Source organism: Triturus cristatus, chromosome 11 (assembly GCF_964204655.1).
Source record: "Triturus cristatus chromosome 11, aTriCri1.1, whole genome shotgun sequence".
Lineage (NCBI taxonomy): Eukaryota > Metazoa > Chordata > Amphibia > Caudata > Salamandridae > Triturus > Triturus cristatus.
Window position 1 is genome coordinate 165,572,722 of NC_140594.1, and position 23,187 is coordinate 165,595,908.

At 41.6% G+C, this 23,187-nt stretch overlaps 1 protein-coding gene across 2 annotated transcripts in view; it reads right to left on the minus strand.

Moving 5' to 3' along the window:
• The window catches only part of TMEM120B (transmembrane protein 120B), a 96,042-nt gene that overhangs the window by 14,703 nt on the left and 58,152 nt on the right, over positions 1-23,187 (minus strand). Inside the window, exons 6-11 of one of the 2 annotated variants that reach the window (XM_085636363.1) lie at positions 19,697-19,726; positions 18,415-18,504; positions 9,673-9,738; positions 7,677-7,738; positions 7,356-7,448; positions 1,787-1,851 (exon numbers count right to left, since the gene is read on the minus strand). In XM_085636363.1, the coding sequence (XP_085492489.1) occupies positions 1,787-1,851; positions 7,356-7,448; positions 7,677-7,738; positions 9,673-9,738; positions 18,415-18,504; positions 19,697-19,726 (406 nt within the window). The remainder of the gene's footprint in view (positions 1-1,786; positions 1,852-7,355; positions 7,449-7,676; positions 7,739-9,672; positions 9,739-18,414; positions 18,505-19,696; positions 19,727-23,187) is intronic. The other variant, XM_085636365.1, reaches the window with a different exon arrangement.

Below are 23,187 nucleotides of genomic sequence, written 5' to 3' on the forward strand. Positions count from 1 at the left end.
CAGACATGACGGGGACAATCTGTGTTACTGATAACTGTACTCTTTTCTGGCAGGGAAGCGTAGCAGGGCAATGCACTGAATCCAACACCATCCAAGAGATTTTTAAAAAAGATAATTAGATTCAAAGAACGACTCAAATAGGCTGCTATGTAAACAAAACAAGAACTTTTGATGTTTACTTGATCTGAAAATAGACAACATAAACAAGGTGCAAACCTAGCCATTCAATAGCCTCCGGGAAAGGAGCGCAGCACTGTACACATACAAGATTCCCCCACGATGAACAGCGCGCAGCACTTTGCATTGAGAGGGATACTTGAACCAACAGCGCCAAGAGCACAAAGGCCTTCTTATTAGAGTGGGTTGTATCCAATGACCACCACAAAAGAGCCACACAGCGAGCTAAGGCCGTGGGGACAAGCGACGGAAAGTCAGGCTGCAAATGGATTGGCAAAAGATTGGTCTTATGGCAAGAAAACATTGCATTGAGCATAAAGATTTGTTTTGTGCCTGACCAGGTTTGTGCAATTTAGTTATTTGCGAAGAAATGCACTGCTAACCTGGAGACCTTTTTTTAGTTTCAGAGCACACAACGAGAAAATGGTTCATACGGCACAGAGAAAAAGTACTATTGGCTTTGAATGACTGCAACATGCAACCTGAAGATACCGTTTAAAAATACAAGGAAAATTAAAAAAATTTAAAAAGGATAAAAACGAAAAGAAAAAAAGCATTTGCAAAGTAAAGAATCAGCCCTCCAGCCCTGGCACTGAAGGGGCACTTCTTTCTAGGGGACTCTGCACATGTGATCATGCCAAATGCGGTCACATGTGCCCCATCCTGTATGCGACAGACCAGTAGATGAAGATGGTTAACCAAGAGCCCCTGAATATATGTAAAAAGGTATGTATTTTTTCTTTATTTTTTTTATCACGAGTCTAGTGATACAACTAAAGCCAAAATTTTCTTGCCTTTTGCCACTTTTTTTTTTTAGCTAAGATACTGAACAACATGGTAAAAAAAAAAAAAAAAAAAGCAACAGAGTGACTATGAATACGTGAGCGTGTGGCAGGGGGCATTTTTATTTTAATGTACTATTTCAAAATGGCAGACAAAATAAAATAGAAATAAAATTAATAGAATAAAATAGAAAAAAGGCAAAGCGCATTATTTACAGAGAGCAGAACGACAGTATACATAAGATGCCAAAAATACAAAAAGAAGGACAGAGTCAGGAGGGCTGGGAAAGCACACCAGAGAAAACACATGCACAGTGCTAAAAGTAAAAGATAAAAGTATTTCTCTGAATGTAAGCAGCAGAAGGTACAGGTCATACAGTCAAAAGGATGACAAAACAAATAGCTAAAGCTGTAGGCAAGACCTAAAAAGGGCGCAGAGAATGAGGCTGCATCTTTTTTTTGTGTCAAGAGTTCTGAATAGCATGCCCTATTGTTTATTGAATACACATTTTCAGAACTGTGCAAACAAAATCAGAAGAAAATGGGTATCTACACCACTTTAATGTTTCATTTGCAGAATGCCAGTGATTTCCAATTAAACTCAGGAGAGATGGCACTCTCTTCTCTGAACAATACTTGTGTAAGACCTTCGGGGGGCTTTCACCTACACTATCCAGTAAAAATCCTCCATAGTGTAAAGTGCTCCTTCCTGTGTAGATGGATTTTTAAGGTACATTCTTAAAAGTCATTTTAATGAGTGAGCCTTGACATCACTACTTCCAAAGAATCGGTTATAGCAATAATGAACTGTGCGGTGTCGAACTTACATGCCCAAAAAACAGGATAGGAAGAAGAAATGTGAGACCTCTCCACATCCAGGACTGAAATCCCTCTAAAAAACACAGAAATAATTAAATCATTTATTGCTAGCAAAAAGCAATAGCAGATGGGAAAATGCAAAGTAAATGATATATCATTAAACAAATTCAGAGCCTTGTCCAAAAGAACCCATGCATCCATCAGAATTCACTGAACTAGATACCACTTGAACAGTGTACAAGCGGAGGAGTGGAACCCTGCACTGGAACAGATGCCCGCTTCCCTCCACTTAAGAACGGATTGTCAAGGTCCTTGCCAATCCGGCGAATGAAAAGACAAGTGAAGGCATGAAATCACACCAAGCCAGCCTATTCTGGCCAGCTCTTTCCCGTCTCAAGCACCCAAGTCATACATGCTTGCGTTCAACATATGGTTCACAACTACTGCCCAAATGGGAACGCAGTGCAGCGTGTGCCGACTCAAAAAAACGTTCTTTTTACGTAAACACGTCTTAAATATGCGTAAATTTCGAGAGTCATGTCTTCTTTGCTAAGTTTGACTCTAGCGTCTCTCTCATCGGGGTCTACAAAATGAGCGTGAAATGCACAATTAAATACATCATTGCTATGATCAAAATTTGGAGCACATTCAGTCACACAACAGAAGATTATACTTCTATTACACATGCATTTTTTAAGACTTTCAATGATAACAGATCTATTAAAAAACTTATTTTCAAGGATCTAGAAAATGAGGACCAAGTAAACATACCCGATTAACTAACTATTTTAGATGAGCAACGCCTGCCTGTCACTCAAGCATTAGGAAAACCAGAAGCTTTATTATTCTGTCCCAATTTTTTTCCTAAATACAATCATAGTCTCTTTTCCAGGCATACGGCTTCATAATTAAGGATATAATTTGTGGAGCTCATTGTTTCACAACCGGCAAGTAATGACTTTGGCATCATTTAGTTAGGGGAAAACACGACCTGAATGCAGGGACATGGTCATTGCATTCCTATTTCAAACAAGCATTTGCAATGCAATAGGTTTTGCATCTATGAGAGTTTGAGCTTTTGTACATGATAATGCCTTTTATTTATGTGTTTACAAAACCTGCAAGCGGTGCATTTGCAGGTTTTGTAAACACATAAATAAAAGGCACTGTCATTTAGATTGCCAATAGCTCAAACTCTCGCAAATGCGAGACCTTAAGCAATCGCGGCACCCGCGCTTCAGCTTAGGATGTTGAAAGCTAAAGCGTGGGTGCCGCAATTGCTTTAACCCTTTCGCTGCGGCGGGAATTCCGCCGCAGCGCTGGGGGGGGGGTTTGGGGGCAGCGCGGTGGCGCGGTGCTCATGACGGAACCACTCCGTCATGAGCCGCGGTTGAGCTGTGCTCATGACGGAGTGGTTCCGTCATGACTCCGCCCACTGCGCTAAATCGCCCGCACAGGCGGGGAATTAGCGCTGCGTGGGCGGCGCGGCTGCCAACGGCCGCAGCATGACGGAACCACTCCGTCATGCTGCATTCCCATAGGTGTAATAATCTGGAACTGCTACCACAGGCAGGCAGCTATCTACTGCAATCTAAATTAAGTTCCTCTGATATCTTGACCATCCGAAACTCTCATTCTCTTTGTTAAACTGCGCTCTTAGAAACCAAATGCTGAGTGGTGACCACAGAATTTGAGGTGGGATCCCCGATAAGAGGATGGATTCTGTGGAAAAGAGTGAAAAAGAGAGGACAGCCAAAGGGTGCAATTTCAGATGTATCACATTTTAGAAATATGTCATTGTAAACTTGGTGGCTAAGGCAGAAATACTGGAAAATGAGGAGCAGGCCAGGGAGAGTAGAATCCTGGCCTTTCCAGACAGTATTCAATGTACTTGCAAGTGGCAGTGCAGCAACACTGACATGATGGTGGTTAAGGGTCACTCCTTGCCAACCAGGAGGCTGGCAGGCAATGCTACTGGAGACAATGCGGACTGACCCCCAACAACATCATGACTTGGTCTCCAGGCTGGTTGGAATGGGGCGACACAAGAGTTCATGTTTCTCTAGGCCTGAGCCTCGTCACTCAGGGATGAAGTCCATGCCTGTTCAAGGGCAGACAGTGGTTTACAGCTAAACAGGAGTCAGGGATGCAATCAAGATGCACATCTTCAGTAATCTGGCAGCAGCAAGGAAACTTTAGCCCTGAAAGGGAGTTGATCCAACTCAACCAGAGTGAAGTCCAACAGGACTACCAAGGTCTGGAGTGCTGGTGGTCTAGGAGTTGCTCAAAAATATCTTCACCACTTTTGAGCAAGAGGTTTATTTTGGAAGTTCTTACTTCAGTGGTTTGATTGTATGTTATAGTTGATAAATATTTAGTGATTGAAGTACTAGGTCGATACCTCCCATTTTTTACCTTCCACCAGACCTGAAATTCAGGTCAAACATCAGAATACACATTTTGGTATCGGAGAAGAATTTTTTCTAAAGAAATTGCTGATTTAATAGGCAAGATTTAGCAAATAACTTCAAGCCCACTGTATGTTCAAAGCACATAATGGTGTTCCTTGTTCCCTCATGCGGCATAATAGTACTAAAAAGATTTTTTTTTTTTTAAGTGCACATCTTCAACTAAATGTCGCATCAAGATCACAGATTTGATATAAGTGAAAATCTTTGGCTCTTCCTAATAAAAACACGGCTAAATGAATCCTTTGTGCCAGTTTTTCATCTCAACTCACTGGATTTCTGTACCACATCATTGGAAAGACACTCAATGCAAATTAAATAGCTGAAAGAGGACCCTTTTCAAACTTTGCAGTGCCGGCATGTATAACCGAAGACCACTGACATATTTGCCACAACAAAGCACTTGATATACCATCCTTGAGGGAAGAACTGAACCTTCACAGTACAAGTGCTAAAACTAATCAAAACCCAGCTATCATCCTGTAATAATATTTCTCTGGGGGACTTACTGTGGGTGGTCCCAATTGTCATTTATCACCATCAATAAACCCTTCAAATTATAAATCATTCCCACACACAATATAGGGAAATGCTAGATCTACTATCAGATCCTTCAAGATAAAACTGGGATACATGGAACAGTTCTCAGCTGGGTTTCCTAGTTATAAAATGAAAACCAGCAAAACAATATAAACAAACAAATGTTCTGCAGGAGATGCCCCAAGGAAAGATTCGGTCCCCTAAATCACTCGTGATGACACATATGTACCTGAAAGTCTCTTGCCCCCAAGACATTTCTCCTTTGGCTCAGGTTCCCAAGAACATTGAATCCTAAATCACTTTACTTCGCCTCTATAAATAGGTTCCTCCTAATTTCACTTTCTCCCATTCCACCTTGCTTCATTCAAGCTCAAACTTGAACCCAGCTCGGCTGAACAAAGAATCAAATTCAGGGAAGAAGGATAAAGACTTCAGCGGAGTAGAAAAGGATGGTGATGTACTCAGAAAATGCCAAAAACTGATCACAAAATATTGGTAACTAGTCCATGAAATCAAAAGGACAATATGAAAATGATCACAAATCCAGAAACTGAAATTACCATAAGGCTAAATGGAAAACAAACACACAACAGATGAATGCTGCAAACAGTTGAATCAGACGCCATGCTGGGCATACAGAAGAATAGAATTACAGGTCTCAGACAATCACGCTAGTTCCCAGGAGAGGAGAAAACGTGGTTTAAGACATTCTTTGAAGCTTGGAGAATTTTTCTAGAATCAAGGTTGTAGGAAGCAAAACACTATCCACTACCCCCTAGATCAATATCATCCTTTTTTCACATGCCCAGAGAGTAGCAGAATAATCTGTCTGGAAGGGAATTATATATTTTTCATACAGCTTCACCATATGTTCAGGTAACCACTGCACTTTATATAAAAACATAAAGGTTTTCTGCCGATGCTGTGCAGTATCAGGAAAAAATAAAATAAAGAATACAAAATGCCTGCGTCATTATGTAGGCATGTGCATGCTTGATGACTTATGCACATGTCAATGTGAATGCACATTCATAAGGAATGACGCAGGTGCCTTTTTTTCAAATTTACTGTTCCAAGATGGTGGACACCACTTGGATCGACAAAAAATAAATGAATCATATAGTATTTGCGTGAAAGTGCGTTTAGCAACGTGGAGCAGCCTAGCAAAACATGACATCTGCAGAACCCTCCAAAATAATTAGGTGAAAGACTGAGGGGTTCGGAACCAACAGAGGAGGGAGAGAGCAGTGGGTAGAGGATATTAAACGGGAGCAACAGAGGAGCACAAAAGAACTTTTTAGAATGCAGACTAGCCCAGCAACAAATAGCTACTGTTGTGCTCTCAAAAAACTAAATGAAATAATTAAATGAAAACATTTTATTTTACAGACGTAGAGAGCTAGGGGAGCACTGAAGTGTGGTTCTGTGGGTGAGTGAAGAGGCGCAACGGAGGGCTGATGAGGCGGATGAAGAGGGAGTAATAGAGGCGTGCTTTGTGGCTGTGAGAAAGAAAAAAAGGCGGTAGGTATTGGAGGGGAGAGCTAGAAAACCCAAACACTTTAATGGGGTTCTTAATGAAAAAGGAAAAAAAAAGTTCCCTAAATTTGAGCAGTGGGAGTATACTAGCCAATCAAAAAGAAGGTAAAGTGGCTATGCTCCAGGGAAGAAAATACAACAGAAGGAAGACGAGCCACCGAAAAATAAGTAAGCAAATGAGAGTGAAAGTAAAGGCTACCAATAGTAAGCAATGGGCGGGGTCTACGCCCACTACGTTTTTTGTAGCTCAGAAGTTGGGAGAGCAAACACAGATCGCTAGATAGTGGGCCAATGAAGGAGTTCAAGGAGCGCTTTGTCACGAGAAAGAAGGAAGAGCGTTTCATTAATAGAAAGATGCGAAGAGAGAAGCACACAAATATGAATTCTGTAGAGGGAAAGTCATCTGTGGTTTGAGGAGGGAACACGCAGCCTGGTTTGTGACCTGTCCTTCATTTTGCACTGGAGCAGGTCATCATCAGACAAACACAACGGTATACACCTTAACTTTTCTAACAGGAATGTTGAATTTAGCTCCCGCCTCCTTTCTAACTGATGTGTAACATGGCAGAGAACAAGCACAATGACCAGCCATAAGCATATCTGTATTAAAGAAATCCGCCTTTCTTCTACCTGCTAAAAATACGAACCCATATATAAAAAGATGATGACTGAAGCAATTGTATCTAATTATTCAAGGCCTGTGTGTTGAAGAAATTAATTTATGCACCCCAACCCATATTTTTAAAATCCTACACAACTTCCTTGGCCTGCATTTCAGTTCCCTGCTACTGCTTAGTAGTTAAAAACTACAGCCACATAAATACTGCATGGCTCACACACATCAAATTTCTAAAATCGACAACAGAGGTGTTTGCTTTTGAATGCGATTGCTGAATTTTTATTTCCTCTACTCTGATTACTGGAACAACTACCGCCATATTTGCACAGCAAGCCCCATATTCACCCAGGTTGCATCCTTGCAGACAGAGAAACAAAACAAAAGGAGAAAACAAATTTAACAGGCTGTGCTTACCGACTGTAAGGTCCAGATGGTTTCTTTCACCTAATGCACGTAATCTGTAAAGGCAGCCACTCTGATAATAATATTGTAGGAACTGTACGCAACCTGAAAGATTTAGTAGACCCAGTGAGAAGCTGCACTTTGGCACCAGTACTAAAAAGCGAATGCTTGAGCAAATTATGAAAATAAGCCATTTTCACAAAATAAGCACATGAAAAAGTGTTAATGGTTAAGCTAGGACTCAACAGCAGAAACAACTATAAATTCTAAGTAAAATCTTGTGGTAAAAGGGTTAAGGAATAGATTATTCGAAAAGGGTGGTAATGCACTCACTCTGATAAATTGAAAACGCCAAAAACTGATATCGAAACATTTGGTACATTAGTCCATTTGGCCTGCGATAAGCAAAAGAAAAAAAGAAAAACGAACATGGTTTAGTTCTCTGAAAGCAAAATGACCATCAAATTAACAGGAATAAACAAAGCATGCAATGTCTCAATATGCAGGATCGGTCCTTTTTACTAGCCATATTGACGTATACTACAGAGGCTGAGTAGGACTTGTATCATACACAACAAAAGCAGACTTAGTACTCGACCTAAAGACATAAAGAGATGAGATTTGCATACTGAACAGACATTACTGTGGCAATATTCTAAAGTGATGTTAATCAATAAAGGATTTTACTAAAGAAAGTACCAAATGGACAGATTACCACTTCCACCAGCGAGCAGAGAGACAGCAGAAGAGAGTTCAACGATCTCTAGGTGGCGTGAGACAGTGGGGGGAGATACAGACAGTCTTCTTTCAACCCACAAAGAGGCATTTTGGCCAATGTTCCTGTATCCTACGAACAAAGTCTGAGTTTTGTGTCCATTGAGGCAACTGTTTGACCTGTACAAGGACACTGGCTGTGAGAAGTGCATGAAACAGGTTACCATAAATGAGGGAGCGCCTACGTTGTTCAGAAATGTTATATCAAAAAATTTGAATGGGTTGAAGAGTCCACTTATGGTGGGGGGGGGGGGAGAAGAGGTTGTTGGAAAGAGAAGAGGGCAGATGCTTAATATGGGGAGGAATAATCCACAGAAGAAATGTGCTGGCTTGGGGCAGGGCATTAAAAAAGAAAAAAACACAATTGTTCTTTTGGGGAGATTTATAAACAACTTTTGGTATCTGGGTACACATGAATTTCAGCCTAAGGAGGTTACATTTGTTAGTTATTTCAACCAAAAATAACACAGATACTATAAACTAAAACTGAAACAAACTTTCTTTTTGAAACTACAGTTTATTAAAATATTGTAATCAATAGTAAGAATATTGATTCAGCAATTAAAAATATCACAAGGGAAACTAATGATGGTGGTGAGGGGTGACGTGTGGTCTGAGTCGGGAAGACGCGTGACGTGGCTTTTGTGGTTCAATGTGTGCATTGTAAAGTTGTGGCATTATGGTGCATTATCAAAAATAATAAAATGTGGTTGTAAAAAAAAACATGAACATGTGGCTGCGCAGTGCTCAAGTGTTCAACATGCAAAAAGTAAACAAACAAGGTACATGGAGAGTGATAGACTGCAGGAATTTCAAGGTGCAGGGTAAACCAATTTCCTACTGGGTTTTCCCTCTTGGATAATCCATATACAATCCAGAACTGAAAAAAGCCAATGTTACTTCCATAAGGCGTACACTCACAGTGTCAGCATCATCTAATAGCATTTAGGAAGGGTAGCATCCATAGTAACAGGAAAGAAGATATAGTCTCCAGGTGCCCAAGTTAAGGTGTTTAGGTGTACAGAAAAAAACACTATAATACCCGCTTGCCTAGCATGTTTTCTAAGGCAGCAGACTAATGAATTAATTTAATTGAAGGAGTGGGACAGACATGAATCAAAAGACCTACTGAAAGCACTGACAAAAAGTAGGAGTTCGAGACTACAATCAATGTGTACCCAAATGAATAAGGTGGTTTATAAATAACAAACTCTGGAAGAATCATTGTTTTATCGCATGTCTATAGGATTACTCATGTTGCTAGGGATATTGGGTTGCCCCTGTATACTTGGCTCCTAGATTAACTGCAAGGATCTTGCATTCTCCAGTCAACCAAGAGATCAACAGTGGCTCTGGGTGGGTGATGGAGTGACACACACACCTGAGCCCCATCTGCATGGGTAGTAGCCAATTGCCACCTACCTAATGGCATCGAAGACAGTACAAACAAGGGTGTTGATCGGAAGAAGCAATAATGTGAATGTCAGAGAAATTATATGAAACCATGTTCATAACTAGCCGTACAGGTGTAGACTGCAAAACCAGACACACTTACCATGTTAACATCACGCCAGAAAGAAATGTCGAAACATAATGATGAGACACCCACCAGCCTTTGATTCTGTGGAACAGAAACATAAGCATCAAAAAGGTGCATTAGATGTTTACAATGACAATGTTTTCTTCACAAGCTTTCCAAGGCTTGATTTAAAAGGCCACACTCCCCCCACTCGGCGTGCAAGGCCTCATGTTTGCAAACACTATTCTCCCACTCAGAGGTTGTTGGCTCATGCAAGAACAACCTATGGGCTATAAGGTATCCCTAGATAAGATACAATACCACTGCTGAGCAATCTGACCGAACCAAAATCAACCTGCATTATTAGGCACACAGATCCACCCCAAGTGCTCTCTTGCTGCTGATGAAGCCTAGGCGGGAATATTAAGCACCTTAAATGGTACTCATTTTATCGACCGTGAAGGGATGGCAGACATACGACCATTAGTCCAAACCCCATGATCCATGCAGCACATCACAGAGGTGTCAGAATCAGCATGTACGTCAAGTGTCGAGTGCACAACAATGCTGCTCACATACTGTTACATTTCTTTGAAACATCAGTCCCTGCAAGCGCCCTGAACTGAAAGTAACTGAGAAGTAGTGAAGCAGGATTATTTTAAATTAGGGATGGATGCACCTTATTACCTTTAGACCTGTGCAACTTTATATCACAACATATTGTGCTTGTCTGCATGGCAACTGGTTTGCAACACGACTTTCCTGTTGCACTGCGACTGATGTACTAACATGCTGCAGTGCAAAGTACCCATGCAGAGAGTCGTACAAACGCCAGCCTCATTATTATGTACAAGGCAGGAGCCTATGGGATTTGTTGTCTGTGTGTGAATGGAGGGATGGATTGCGAGGGGCAGCAAGCTTTTTTTGCCCTATAGCAGTCCTGACAGGGGCTGCTTTCAGTTAAAGCTGTTAGCCCCATTAATATATGAATTTAGAGCTTTCCTGGTGTACTACGACACAATACGCTGCCATGATGTAACTGAGTGCTAGTGGGCCATTAGCCCTCTCTGAGTTAGGTCAGTTTTCTTTACTGAGTGGCAGTAGGCTCCGGAGTTATTTTCTTATATCTATAGAATATCGTGGAGGTCGACGGCCCAAAAACGTACCTATTGGTTAGTGAGTAATTCCCCATGATCACAAGTGCCACAGACTGGTCTTGTTTAACCAATAAGTGATGATGGTCTTTGTATAACTTGTAGGACAACATTGCTTGTTTCACTGCCATTGAAGATATTATTTGACCCCTTTTTTGATGACATGGTATGCCTCATTCTCTAAGCAAATTAGGTTAAGCGTTAAAACGTGTGTATATTGAGAGTGTGTCTACTACCTTGTAGATACACTACTCACACATTCTTTTATATGGGGTGTAGCAATTCGTTTTGTCCTGAAGAAGACTTGATTCTAAATCATCTTTAAGAGGGTCAAAACGTTGACATCTAAATGCAGTTTGATTAATTGCAATGACGAATGGACATAAACATTGAGTCGATGCTTGCCAATGTACATTTAGTTATCATTGTATACCAAGCTTTTGTTGGACTTCCCTGAGTGACCTTTTGCCCTATGGCACCTTCAGAAGCACTGCAACTCACCCTTAGTAACACACTGATACATGATACCTTGTAGAAAAGGTTAATAATATTGCTGTATGTTTGTTTATTTTCTTGTAATTTAGATGTGTACAATTGTCTTCGCATCCCATTGGTTAGGTACATGAAGGACTATTTTTTTTAGCCTTTTATTGGGTTACAATTTGTTGTATATTTGCTTCTAACAGAATCAGTATATCTTTAACATAACACAAGCCCAGATTCTGAGGATTACTGGGTGTACCAAAGGCATTTACATTTGTAAAGTTGGCTTTCTGTGAAGGACCTTGAACAGGAATGCAGATCTCTATGGCGACTGTTTGTCAGTGCCAGTTGCAGGCATAGGGGTGAGCAAAGGAAAAGCTATCCCTTGGGTACAAATTCAACTTTGTGAAGGTTTTACCACTACCTTTAGGGTCTTGTTAACAGACACATCGTATGCAACGAAAATTAAGGTTTCAAAGCACTGCCTCACAATGGAGAGAGGCACGGCCATTACAAGCCTCTATGGATTTGCGATTCAGTATGGATCGTAAGGTGTACTGTGGCAGTCAACAAGACTGCTGACCCAGAAACCAGCGTGAGTGATTTGATCCCAGCGCACCATGTACTTGCTACCGGACCCACCTTCCCCCACCGCCTAACGCAGAGTTTGCCTCGCTCGGTCAATAGTTAGAAGGCAAAATCCAGAGGTTATGCGTCGGATATGCTGTATGGTACAGCGATGGCAGCGGTGTAGCAGATTGTCAAAGGGTCGGATCTACACCTCCCATAGGGCAAAATATGCTTTTGCTTGCTAAGTAAATTTGCATTTCAAGCACTTTGCTCTAGATCTGTACCATCCGTTTCTGAAGATTATCTTAAGCCCCAGAAAGGAGCAGATGCATCAGCTGCTGTAACATCTCAAGAATGGAGCGCAGGAAAAGTCACAAAAGCGACAAGCCACATTTTTCTTGCCATGCCTCTTCCTGCTTTTGTGCAAGACAGCCATTTCTCCTATAATTACATAGAGCACAGCCAGACCTGCAACACTCAATCGATAATAACCAATCAGAAAGGCGGACGCACAGAAAAAGTGGCTCGAAGGGCTAGTCGCCTCCTACAGTGCAGAATACTTCCATGGTCCTGTTCAGATAGAGGTTGCGGGCAGTGCAGATTTCGGTCTACCTGGCACTGCCCAGAGCAACCAGGTAATGAAGCAGCAGACCTGGCATGAAGACAAGCCACGAGAAAGAGGATCCCAAAAAGTACTTTAGCGTGGAAAAAGAGGGCACTGCCATTTCCATTTTAGTGTGCCATTAAAATATCTGCCTAATTGTGGTGTATAGGGAGGGGTCATTGTGTACCTAAGTGAGCAAAAAGTGAGCTATTCATATCAATTCTTGTTCATTTCTGTGTGTGCAGGAGCACTTGGAACATACGAGACCACAGAACACGTACAGAGGGCGGAAAACAATATGACAACGGCTGATGTACTGCGAGAACAGGGAAAATAGATTACGTATACAAAACAGGAACAATACCATGAAGAGTAGACCCAATATGAACACGACATGGAAACACTGCTGTGGTGACGTATACCTATCTGGGGTGGCGAGATGGCTCAGCGAGTTAGACAGCGCCGACTTGAATCTCTGTCTTATAGCATTTTGAGGCATGCAAAATGAATGCCATTAAACTAAGTAATAGCAGCATCTGTTATTTATAGCGCCTGGAGATGCGAAAACTTAGAAATGCAGCGGCAATAAGAAAAGTATTCTGTTTATGCTTTAAAAACTCAGCAAAAATGCTAATGTGCACTGTTCTCTTCATCAAATACATGAATCCACTGTGCAGCTTATGGGCGATACCTGTGCAATAGCGTAATAGGTGCCTGAGAAGACCATGTCTTCAGGGACCACACTACTGTAGTGGTGTTGGGACTGCTGATGATACACTCTGGGCATCAACTGAAGCCCCTCCCCCTTCCCTAAAACATGTTGCTGGGTTTCCTTCTGATGAATCTGGCAGGGATGAGTGGCACTGAAATCACAGTGACACGGTGTGTGATCCAAGGCAAAAGCTAAAGATAGCCTTCAGGACCATACACAAAAGATGACCTTCGGAACTAAACACAACACCACAGAGGACGCCTTCAGTACAGGACAGCAAATATCTTGAGGACTCCAGAACTCGTTACATGAAATGAGACAAGACTACAACAACCAGAATGAAAGTGGCTATCACAAAAGTCCAGAACTGGAAGCAGTGTTCGTAATGCCCAGGAGTGAGGTGGACACCCTAGTCTGCCTTGTCAGTGAGTGTGAGAATCTTGCACCAATGTCACCAATGCTGTTCAAAGGGAAGCTTGCACTGCTGCTTTCTGTTGTCTCTGGTCTGAGTGAGGAAGTGTGTAATGTTGCTGTGTCTGCATGGAACAAACTTCCAACTCAGCTGTCAATAGTGTACTTAGTGTGGCCTGCGCGTGCCTGCAAAAGCTTCTGTTTGATTAATTCAGCCAGGCAGGCCAATGTTTGAGCAAGTTCCAGAATAGGCTTCCACCCAGAGATTGGCATTCAGCGGTTGAGGAGATCTTTTAAGCAACCTGTGAAGTAATTGTCATACAAGTGTAGACGGGATGATGGGAATTCAGTGCAGGCCCTTGAACTCTAGAAACGGTGGATATGCAAATATGTTCTGTGAAATGTATCACTTGAAAAGAGATGCAACCTAACTGTCTTCCGTAGCAAGAACCATTTCTTTCTACATGTGTCAAGAAACTGCATTTTTCTGTCTATGCAGATTCAAAATAGATTTTATTTTGGGGCCAAGAACCAATTACTTCCTAAGCAGATACAGATAAGTCACAAAAATGCACATATTCGGCCTTAGTAGGGGCTCTGAGGCAAGAAATAGAACATAATAGTCAGACGAAAGCAGGGGACCACCTAGGATGAAAAACTAAGAGTTGGACACAGGGAAGGCTTTCTTCACCGCTCTCCCCAAGCCTCTGGCGCACGCTGTGAACTAAAGGCTTGAGGTCTTTCACAAGACATAACTAACTGTGATACAAGAAACCTGCCTGTTCATCACAAATGAGCACCCTACAACTTTGTCTGGGGTACAGAACAGGAGTATTATCTGAAAATTCTTTTTATGAAACCATTTTATTGAGGAACTTTCAACAACAGTTATAAGGAGGAACAGGGAGAAGAGATCACAAATACAAGTTACAAAATATTGAAACTGTTCTATAATCACCTTGCACGTTTTCCTATTTTGACAGTTATTGACAAATCAGGAAATAGGTGTTCTCTCAATCAAAATTTAAGGATAGGATTAAGCAAAGATGTGAAACTGTACAAACGAGTAGCAACAATAAGGGAAACATTGGGTAGGAAATTTGGAGGTTTAACTTGTATTCAGTCACAATACTATACCATGAGCGATCATCGGACTCAAAAAATTGCTTGGATTCGCTCCCTATTTACATTAAGTTGCATCAACATATGGCGACCTTTCTACAAGTTTATCATGCAAGCTTAAAAAACACCAACAGCTGAAGGAAGCTTATTACATTTTCATCAAATGTTGATATCAATGAACAAATCTAAAGAAATAAAGATCTCAGTAGGACTTTTAATGTAAACAAAAAAAAACTTTCATGGTTGACTGCTAGATAGATTAAAAATCAACAACTTCAACCAACTTTACAGCTAAACATAAATTTAGTGGAGCTTGTGAGTGTGGTTTGGCCACTAAAGGTCTACAAGTGTTTTTAGTACAAGCAGAGTGAGAGGCAGACTTGGGTCGCCAGACATCACATCTAAGGTGGTCTGGAAGGGTAAGTCTGTTACGAGGCTTTTAAAAGGAATTAAGGAGTAAGTAGATGCAGCAAAAATCATTCTTCAGATTATTCTGGTACTTCATAGTTTTCAAGTACAACCAAGCCTTTTCAAAAGTAGGCCTCCTCCTGGGGAGTCCAAGAGCTGTTTGGGTTCCAGCAAAAGACAGGTGTCAGCACGCCAGGCTGAAAAGAGGACAATGATTGGTCAGGAAAATCAACAGACCGTGTTGGAGAAGTGTAAAGAAAAAGAAAGATAAGAACATGAACCTCTCGGTCTCCTTTTCTTAGAGGTGGCTAACATTACTTCACTGTTTAGGTTGCACAATATTATTCTGGAAGGGCTGACAGCAGCAGCCGCTGATACATGACTTGTAACGGCAGAGTATATAACACCACCACAGCTGGGTCCAACACACAGCTTCCTCCGCCACACCATCGCCAACCTAAATCTATTCAGGAAACGCTCATGACCACAGTAGCAATGCACCCAGCTATAAGCTATGTGTCAGTGAAAACTTCTTCCTGCCCTTACGTTTTTAACTGATCTTTTGCAAGAGCAATGCACGAAATGAACCTGTTTAGCTACAGAAATGCAAAAGGCCCTTCAGCTGACAAATAGAAGTTTAAGAAGATTTTCTCAGTTAGCAATAGGGCCACAAAGGTTAAAACTGTCTGGTATGGAGAACAGTCGGCAGAAGGAAAGCTGGCTGGTTGAATTAAAGTGATCAAAGAAACCAGGTAACTGGAAACCAGCACAACGCCAGAGATCAATAACTACTTTGTGCTACGGCAAACATAAATCCACTGCACTCCATGGACACACGGGTTACAAAAAAACAAATGCGCAAATGGCAGACCAGAAACAACCTGATAAACAGTAGAGCATGTCAGACAGCAAATATACAGACTGTCATTTTTATAGTATACAGTGGTCTGTGTTGTACGGTGCTAAAGTAACCAAGATGCTTGTCTTAGCCTTCCGTGGAAACATATGTAGGAACCATCAGATCTTAAAGCAGCTAATTATACTAATAAGGTAGAGTCACAGGAGTCCAAGTTCTATATTACGGAATCAGAAAAGGAAAAGGGGTCCTACGGCCTTCTCATATTAAACAAACTAAAGGGATGGGATGATGGGCAAATACTCAAACGTTGATGGGATGTAACACAATGTAATTTTCCATGTGGAGCTCTGCTGGTGGTGCAATAAACGACAAATTCAAGTTTTCTGAGCACTGAGATGGTGTTTTGTCTTCCTTAATTTGGAGGGGGGTGTTGTGCCAGAGAGAGAGACGGATACTACACATGGACAAGAAATCCAGCTATGTCAGTAAGGAGGCTGCAGCAGTGGTACAGTTTGATAGGAATGAGGTTTTTAGGTCTCGGCTAGCGTAGGCTGCCATGACATGCGCAGTCTCGCTGGCGAGATTTTATGTTTTTGGGTAGCTTTCAATAGCGGGTTTTAAGCCCCGCCCCTCTTTTCCATTGGCTGACGTCACGGTTTATGCTAAACGGTGGCCAGCCATTGGAAAATAGCTTCCAGTGACGTACACTTTTCTCTTTTAGAGCCGTCCCAGTTGGATTTCCTGCTGGCGTAAAAGGTTTCTTATCTTCTTTATGGGGCCAAACACATGGCCCCATACAGACAAGAAAGCTTTTAGCAGGCGAGGCCATCCAAGTGGGACGGCAGAAAAAGGCGACGAAAACGTCATGGCGAGCGCTTGTTATTTTCTTACTGTCACGTGTTATGTCACTGTAATCCGTGATTTATCTGCAGGGAGTCCTTCTATGCCACACACAAGCATCTTCATGGAATTTTGTGCCACAGCAGTCGTTCCTAAACATCTCTAGCTTCCTTGCGTGGAGACAGTACAAGCAATTTCCGGGCATGTAAGATCCGCAGAGCTGTGTTTTTTGTCTCGCAGTTTTATATAGCTCGAATTCAATCTGGAGGTATCCGGGCGCTTTACCGGAGCACCAGCTGTTCCAGACGGGCACATCCATGTTTTGTTCGTCGCGGGGAGATGAAGTGATTTGCCCAGAATCACATGCGGTTGAGCCGCAGAGACTCGAACCTGGATACCCAGCTTCGAGGTCATATGCTCTAACCGTTAGGCCACATCTTAATGAGTCCAGCCTGCAGGGTCAGGGGCCCCTGTACTTACACTCCAGAGTGTGTCACTCCTGGGCGTGTCACTCTTAAGTTTATCAGTCCTGTGTGTCTCTCCTGAGGTTATCACTCCTGTATGTATCACTACTGGGTGTGTCTTTACTGAGGGTCTCACTCCTGAGTGTGTCATTGGGGCGTGGGGGAGAGCAAACAACCCCGTACTGATCACCGTGTTCTATTTGTATGCCGATGCTTGTTTAAACCAGAGATGCGCTTGGTGGGCACTATACCCCAACCTTGGTACATGCCACAAACTGAATGATGTGTAGCCGATCAAAAACACGGGTACCAATTGTGAGCTGATGGCCCAACTCCCTAGATCTTTAAGCTCTTTGAGATAGATGTAAGAAAATAAAAATTAAAGGGGAAAAATACAGGAATCCAGACCTTCACCTCATTATATAAATGGACTTCCTAAAAATATTTAGAGGTTTGATTTGCAGTTTTATTTAATGCAGACTTGGCCCAAGGGCATTAAAGCAGTACACGTGTGCACCAAATTATGTTGCACATTTTATTTTTAGGCGCAGTTAGATAAATCGACTTGTCCACAATCACAGGATGTTCCTCCGAGGCAAATAATCCAATCAATCAATCAATCAGAATTTATACCTTGTTCCCCTAAGTATGCAGTTCTTGCCTTGTCTTTTTTAAATTAATTTTACTTTCCAACAGTGGCTCACAGCCACCCTTTTTGTTGTTGTACTTATTATTTTTATCGGCATCAAGAACTCCCCAAAAAAAAATAGGGTGACAATGTCATGTAAATCCATCATGAGTGTACAGAATAGATGGACGATCATCAATAGCAAGACATGCATACCCAACAACGGGGAGCGCAACAAAGCGTGTGGGAACAACATGGGGGAGAGATAAGCAGGGAAGAGATCAGAACCCGAGAGGGCGAGAAAGAGGAAGTAGAGAGGAAACCGGAAGAGAAGAAAGCTGTCTGGTACATTTACATGAGTGACTTGATGCATTAAGCAAATCCCACCTTCTTTCTCCTTCTTTAGTTTAGGTAAAATGCCTAAGAAAAATATGCTCATGGCGGGTTAGAGAACGGACCAAAGCATCTATTAAGCCCACCACACAACCCATTATTCTTGGATGCGCATGCACACACTAGCTACCTGGAGCCATTGCTGATGAGAATGCTCTCCCTTATTGTCAACGTACAGTAATACCAAACCAGCAGGAAGTTAAAGACTTCATCTGTGACCCTGGAAGAAAAACAGTGAATTGCAGAATGAGCCACATGTTTGTTCACAAGGTATCAATGAAATACAGAACATACACCATCTTGCACTGTGCTTTTACTTCTGTACTGGTACTGTAAGCTTTAAATTGCTGAGCTTAGAAATGGATTCTTACCCACCCACATGTCACAAAAGCAGTCAGGAGAATATTTCCTTGCTGATTTTAGTCACTGTCTTTATTTAATAGGGTAGTTCCATTACCCTTATATAAGAAGAAATGGCAAAAAACTCAAGACAAGAGGGTTAGAAGGTAGTGTGAGTTTGGAAAAGCATTAGTAGAACAAGCAATGGCAAAGCCAATGGGACTGCGATGACCGTAGACCTATTGGCTTTGGCATTGATCATTTCCTTTGCCATATTTTACCTTTCCAAGATGGTTGCCCAAACATGCGTATGCATGGAGACACAAGAGTGGCCTTCTTGAAATGTTATTGTTACACTTTAGCTATCAAAAACATGCAACAACGGCCACTCATGCATGCATATGTACACGCATGCACGGGCAGCCATCTTGAAATGGCTTTTATAATACAATTTTCAAAAAATTTCGAAGGATGTCTGTGAATTCACATGCATTTGGACCTACAGGCAGCCAACATAGAATATTTTTTGTTAATACATTTTTATTAAACTATACAAACAGTCCCATGTGAATCTGCGTGCATGTGCACTCATGCCTGACTTGGAATGTTTTAAACAGACCATTTCCAAGATGGAGACTGCTAGCCATGGCCGCATTGAAAGTGGCATACTACAAACAGGAGCATGAGCTCGGAAGCTAAGTCTGAGGAGAATCCGGCTCTGGCAAAAAGTAATATCAATAAACACATGGTTTTGTTGCCTTTTTATTTATAAAGAGAACATATTGAACCGCAAGTCCATGGCACTGAAGGAGACTACACTTTACACAGATTAGCACTGGCAGGATGCGGTCAGTTACAGCCAAGGGAGGCAATGGCCTATTGGCCCATGCTGTATGCTGTGATGGGCCGAATGGCCATACAACAGACAAAGAAGAAGATGGCTGATTGACAACCCCTCAACATATATATATACGTTTTGAATTAATTTTTGGGGAAAACAAAAAAGTCTTGGCTAATGCCAGGACAAATAGGGGAAAGCATAACGCAGAAAATAAGGGTAGCAGGGTCATTACCGTGTAAAGGTACCAATTGAAGGGTTGATTCTAGGTCAATGAAAAAAACAGTAAGGCATCTCCATCAGGGGACAACAGCAGCCCATGCAAGCAAGAAAATCATGATGTACTTATGGGCAGTTTACAAATTTCAGACAGTGTGCAAAGTGGAGCATTTATACAATCATACAAATAATTTGTACAGAAATAACATTGTCCACCATCTCCCTCTTATTTCTCCTACCGTTTTGTGTTAAACTAAGAACCCCCACCTCCCAAAATAAACGGTTACCATGGAAACAATCTTGGTCTCGTGTATTGCATGTAGTCTATATAACTTCTCCAAGGGATAACTTATTTCAAGTCTTATTTTAGCAATTGCCATTATGTTCCATCCATTCCCCCAAACTCTTTCAAATATTTTGAGACAACCTTAGTAGACCGTCCTTTCGGCAGCAATGCAACAGTTCAAGTTACATGTCCATTTTGTGATTGTTCCTTTTTGCTACAGTGAGTCCTTGATTTACAAGTGGTCTATTTACATCTAATCAAGTCTGTTGCATCCCAGATCCCTGGGAGTATAGTTGGTGCTGTGAAGTTCATGGTTCCGCTGTGGTTTTTCCTAGTTCTCTGGATACTTCCTGCAAGGACCATTCTAGCGTAGGTCAACTCCAGCATGTGTGAAGAACGGTGCATTTCTGTTTACATCCCCTTATGCACATTTCAACATCTGCCTCCCCAAGTTTATGGACATGTCGCACATTATAGCACATTCTGTGAAGAGACTTCAGCTCGACTAGCTTTTTATCAATACCTCCCTGGAGGAATTTGAGGACTTTTTCCACATGTTGCCTTTAAACGTTGCATCTCCCGGGTCTCATCCGATTGTTAACTAGAACAGTAAGCTAACAATTCTGTCCCATACATCCTGTGTACCCCGTGAGTAAATGATCACTTCCCCTTCTCTCTTCTACAAGAGGAGCTCCTTGTTCTAAATCAGGCAGACAAAAAGCATAAACCATAAAGACATGAACGTGAGCAGAGAACAGCTATGTAAATCAACTTGGGGAGAGGAGTTGGCCTAGCGGCTAGGGCGGTCGACCTCGAAACTGGGGAACTGGGTTCGAGTCTCGGCAATGACACTTTACATCCTGTGATTCTGGGCAGTGACTTAAAAAAAACTGTCTCCGTTCGTCTACATTTCTGATATACTTGCTACTTGCTACTTGGATCTCTGTTCATTAAAAAAACAAATACAAAAGTTACCAGTAACGACGATGCCTAAAAGAGACAAATCCCTACCATAAAACGAGGGATCACGTAAACAGAAAGCAAAATATATCTGCATGGGCACTATGACTTGAATAAGGCACAATTTGGTTTTCCTTTTGCTTTGAAATATCGTGTTTAATAAAATTGGTATGTATCTTTATTTAAATAAACCTTGCTGCAACTCTGATGGTAAACTCTTGCAAAGCTTAGCACTGAAGTAATGCTGCTGGCACCAAACACGCTCCCTACTACAAGCTAAATCCATCTGTCTCTGCAGCCACAGCGCTACCTAGCAAAGGGTAAGACCCACTGGCCTATACTCCAGGACGAAGATCCTTCGAGAAGGTGGTCTAGCCCAATCTTCAATCACGTAATTGAGGTGCAAGGACATGGCCAAGTGACGCAGTAAGCACGCCTTTTGAAGTGGAAAATTGTGGTACCAAAAAAAAGTGAGAAAAAAAAATTGTTGCATTTTTACAATGAGAATCAAGAGCATTAGCAGAAATCTTAATCAGAAAATGCAAATACCAGTGCATCACTCTGGGCCCTGTATGCAGCCTCCAGCTCAGCAGTCAGTTCAGAGGATGCCCTCACAAATACCTTTATTCATTTTTCCTATTCACACTAGCAGCACATCTACACTGGTTAAAAGCCTCATGCTGGAAAAGGTCCCTCATCTTCCTTGTTAAAGTCAACAGGCTCACAATGGCCGCCCACTGTAGAATGAGGACAGAAAAAGCTTAAAAATCACTGAAGGTTTTTAAAATTAGACTGGGTCCCACCTTTTTTCCAATCCAAACAACATATGCCTTCCTAGAATAAGACAAAATCCTCTTGGCAATATAAAGGAATATCTCAAGTTTTATCACACCAATCTTTGGAATCAAGTCCATGAGGTAGAAGAGCTCAACTGCCCAGATCACAACTAAAAAGTAATACACCCTGTTTACACATGGCTGATCAAGGAGAATTGAGACCTAGATAATCATGAAGCCAAGACTCCCAAGTGTAGTCCACAGCATTCCTGTACTATTGGGGCAGAACCGAGGACTCTTGAGGCAGAAAGCAGCAAAAGCCATTGCTGAAAAACCAGGACTCGCTGGCGTAAAAGAATGCATTTCAAATCTAACCAGCTTCACCTTACAAAGCGTAGGACGAGTGCTCACCAGGAAACAGGCAATGTCACGTGCCCCTTGCCATAAACAGGAAAAACCCTTTCCTTGCAACTTCTCCATTTAATTTCAAAGATGCACATTGGTAAGTAGACCCTGAAGGCAGGATGGTATATGATTAGGTACTTTCTTAAGCAAGAAGTTACAAGTTAAGGAAGGGATTCCCACGAAGAGCTAGGGTGTAATCAGCTCAGCTCCCAACTGACAGGGATTGAACAACCACACTAATGACATCACTCATATATCCCACCTCCAGGCTCAGAGTCCTATTTTGTTTTTTCACCGCAAAGTCACAATCGCCTGGGACATGTTTGACGAGAACCCATTTGTTATCTAAGGTATTGGAATATGCTATTTGATAGCTCCAGAGTTAGCTCATGTATCAGGACTAGGTGAGCTGTTTCATAAGTTACTGAGACATGTTTTAGACCCATGTGCATATGCAGAATGCATCTGTGCAAACCTGGATGCGCAGAGAAGTTGGTTTTGACAAATTAGTTGTGAGGGAACAATAGACCACGTAATGTTCATGACATTGAAGCATCTTCTGCCTTTTAATACCACACACACAACTATGCAATATAGTATATGTTTCACAATATGATCACAAAGATTATGCTGAAGAAGGCGGACTGTAAATAACAAGGATTCCCCTGAGAAGTGAGTTGGTTTTGTCTTTTAGAATGTTCACTGGTTAGTCAATCCTAGAGAAGATGATACTTTGAAGAAGATTCATGTTTTGGGATTAGGTGGACTAAACAGGAACATAGTTTAAGGGCGTTTTTGCCCATTTACAGGACATTTATGTTCTATGACACACAGATTTGTGGGGTTGGGACTCTTGCTCAAGCTGAAGAATGGCACTGGCTTGCATATTAATTTTTTTTTGTACTTTGCAATTTATCCATTTATTTTTTAGTTTAGCTGAAGACATTAATAATAACATTTGATATAGCTGATTTGTTTATATTTCTCGATATGGAAACCGACATTGGTGGACATAGAATTCTTTGTGTGCTTGTATCCATAGGGGTCTTTCCATAATTCATTAAATATTAAGCCCAAACC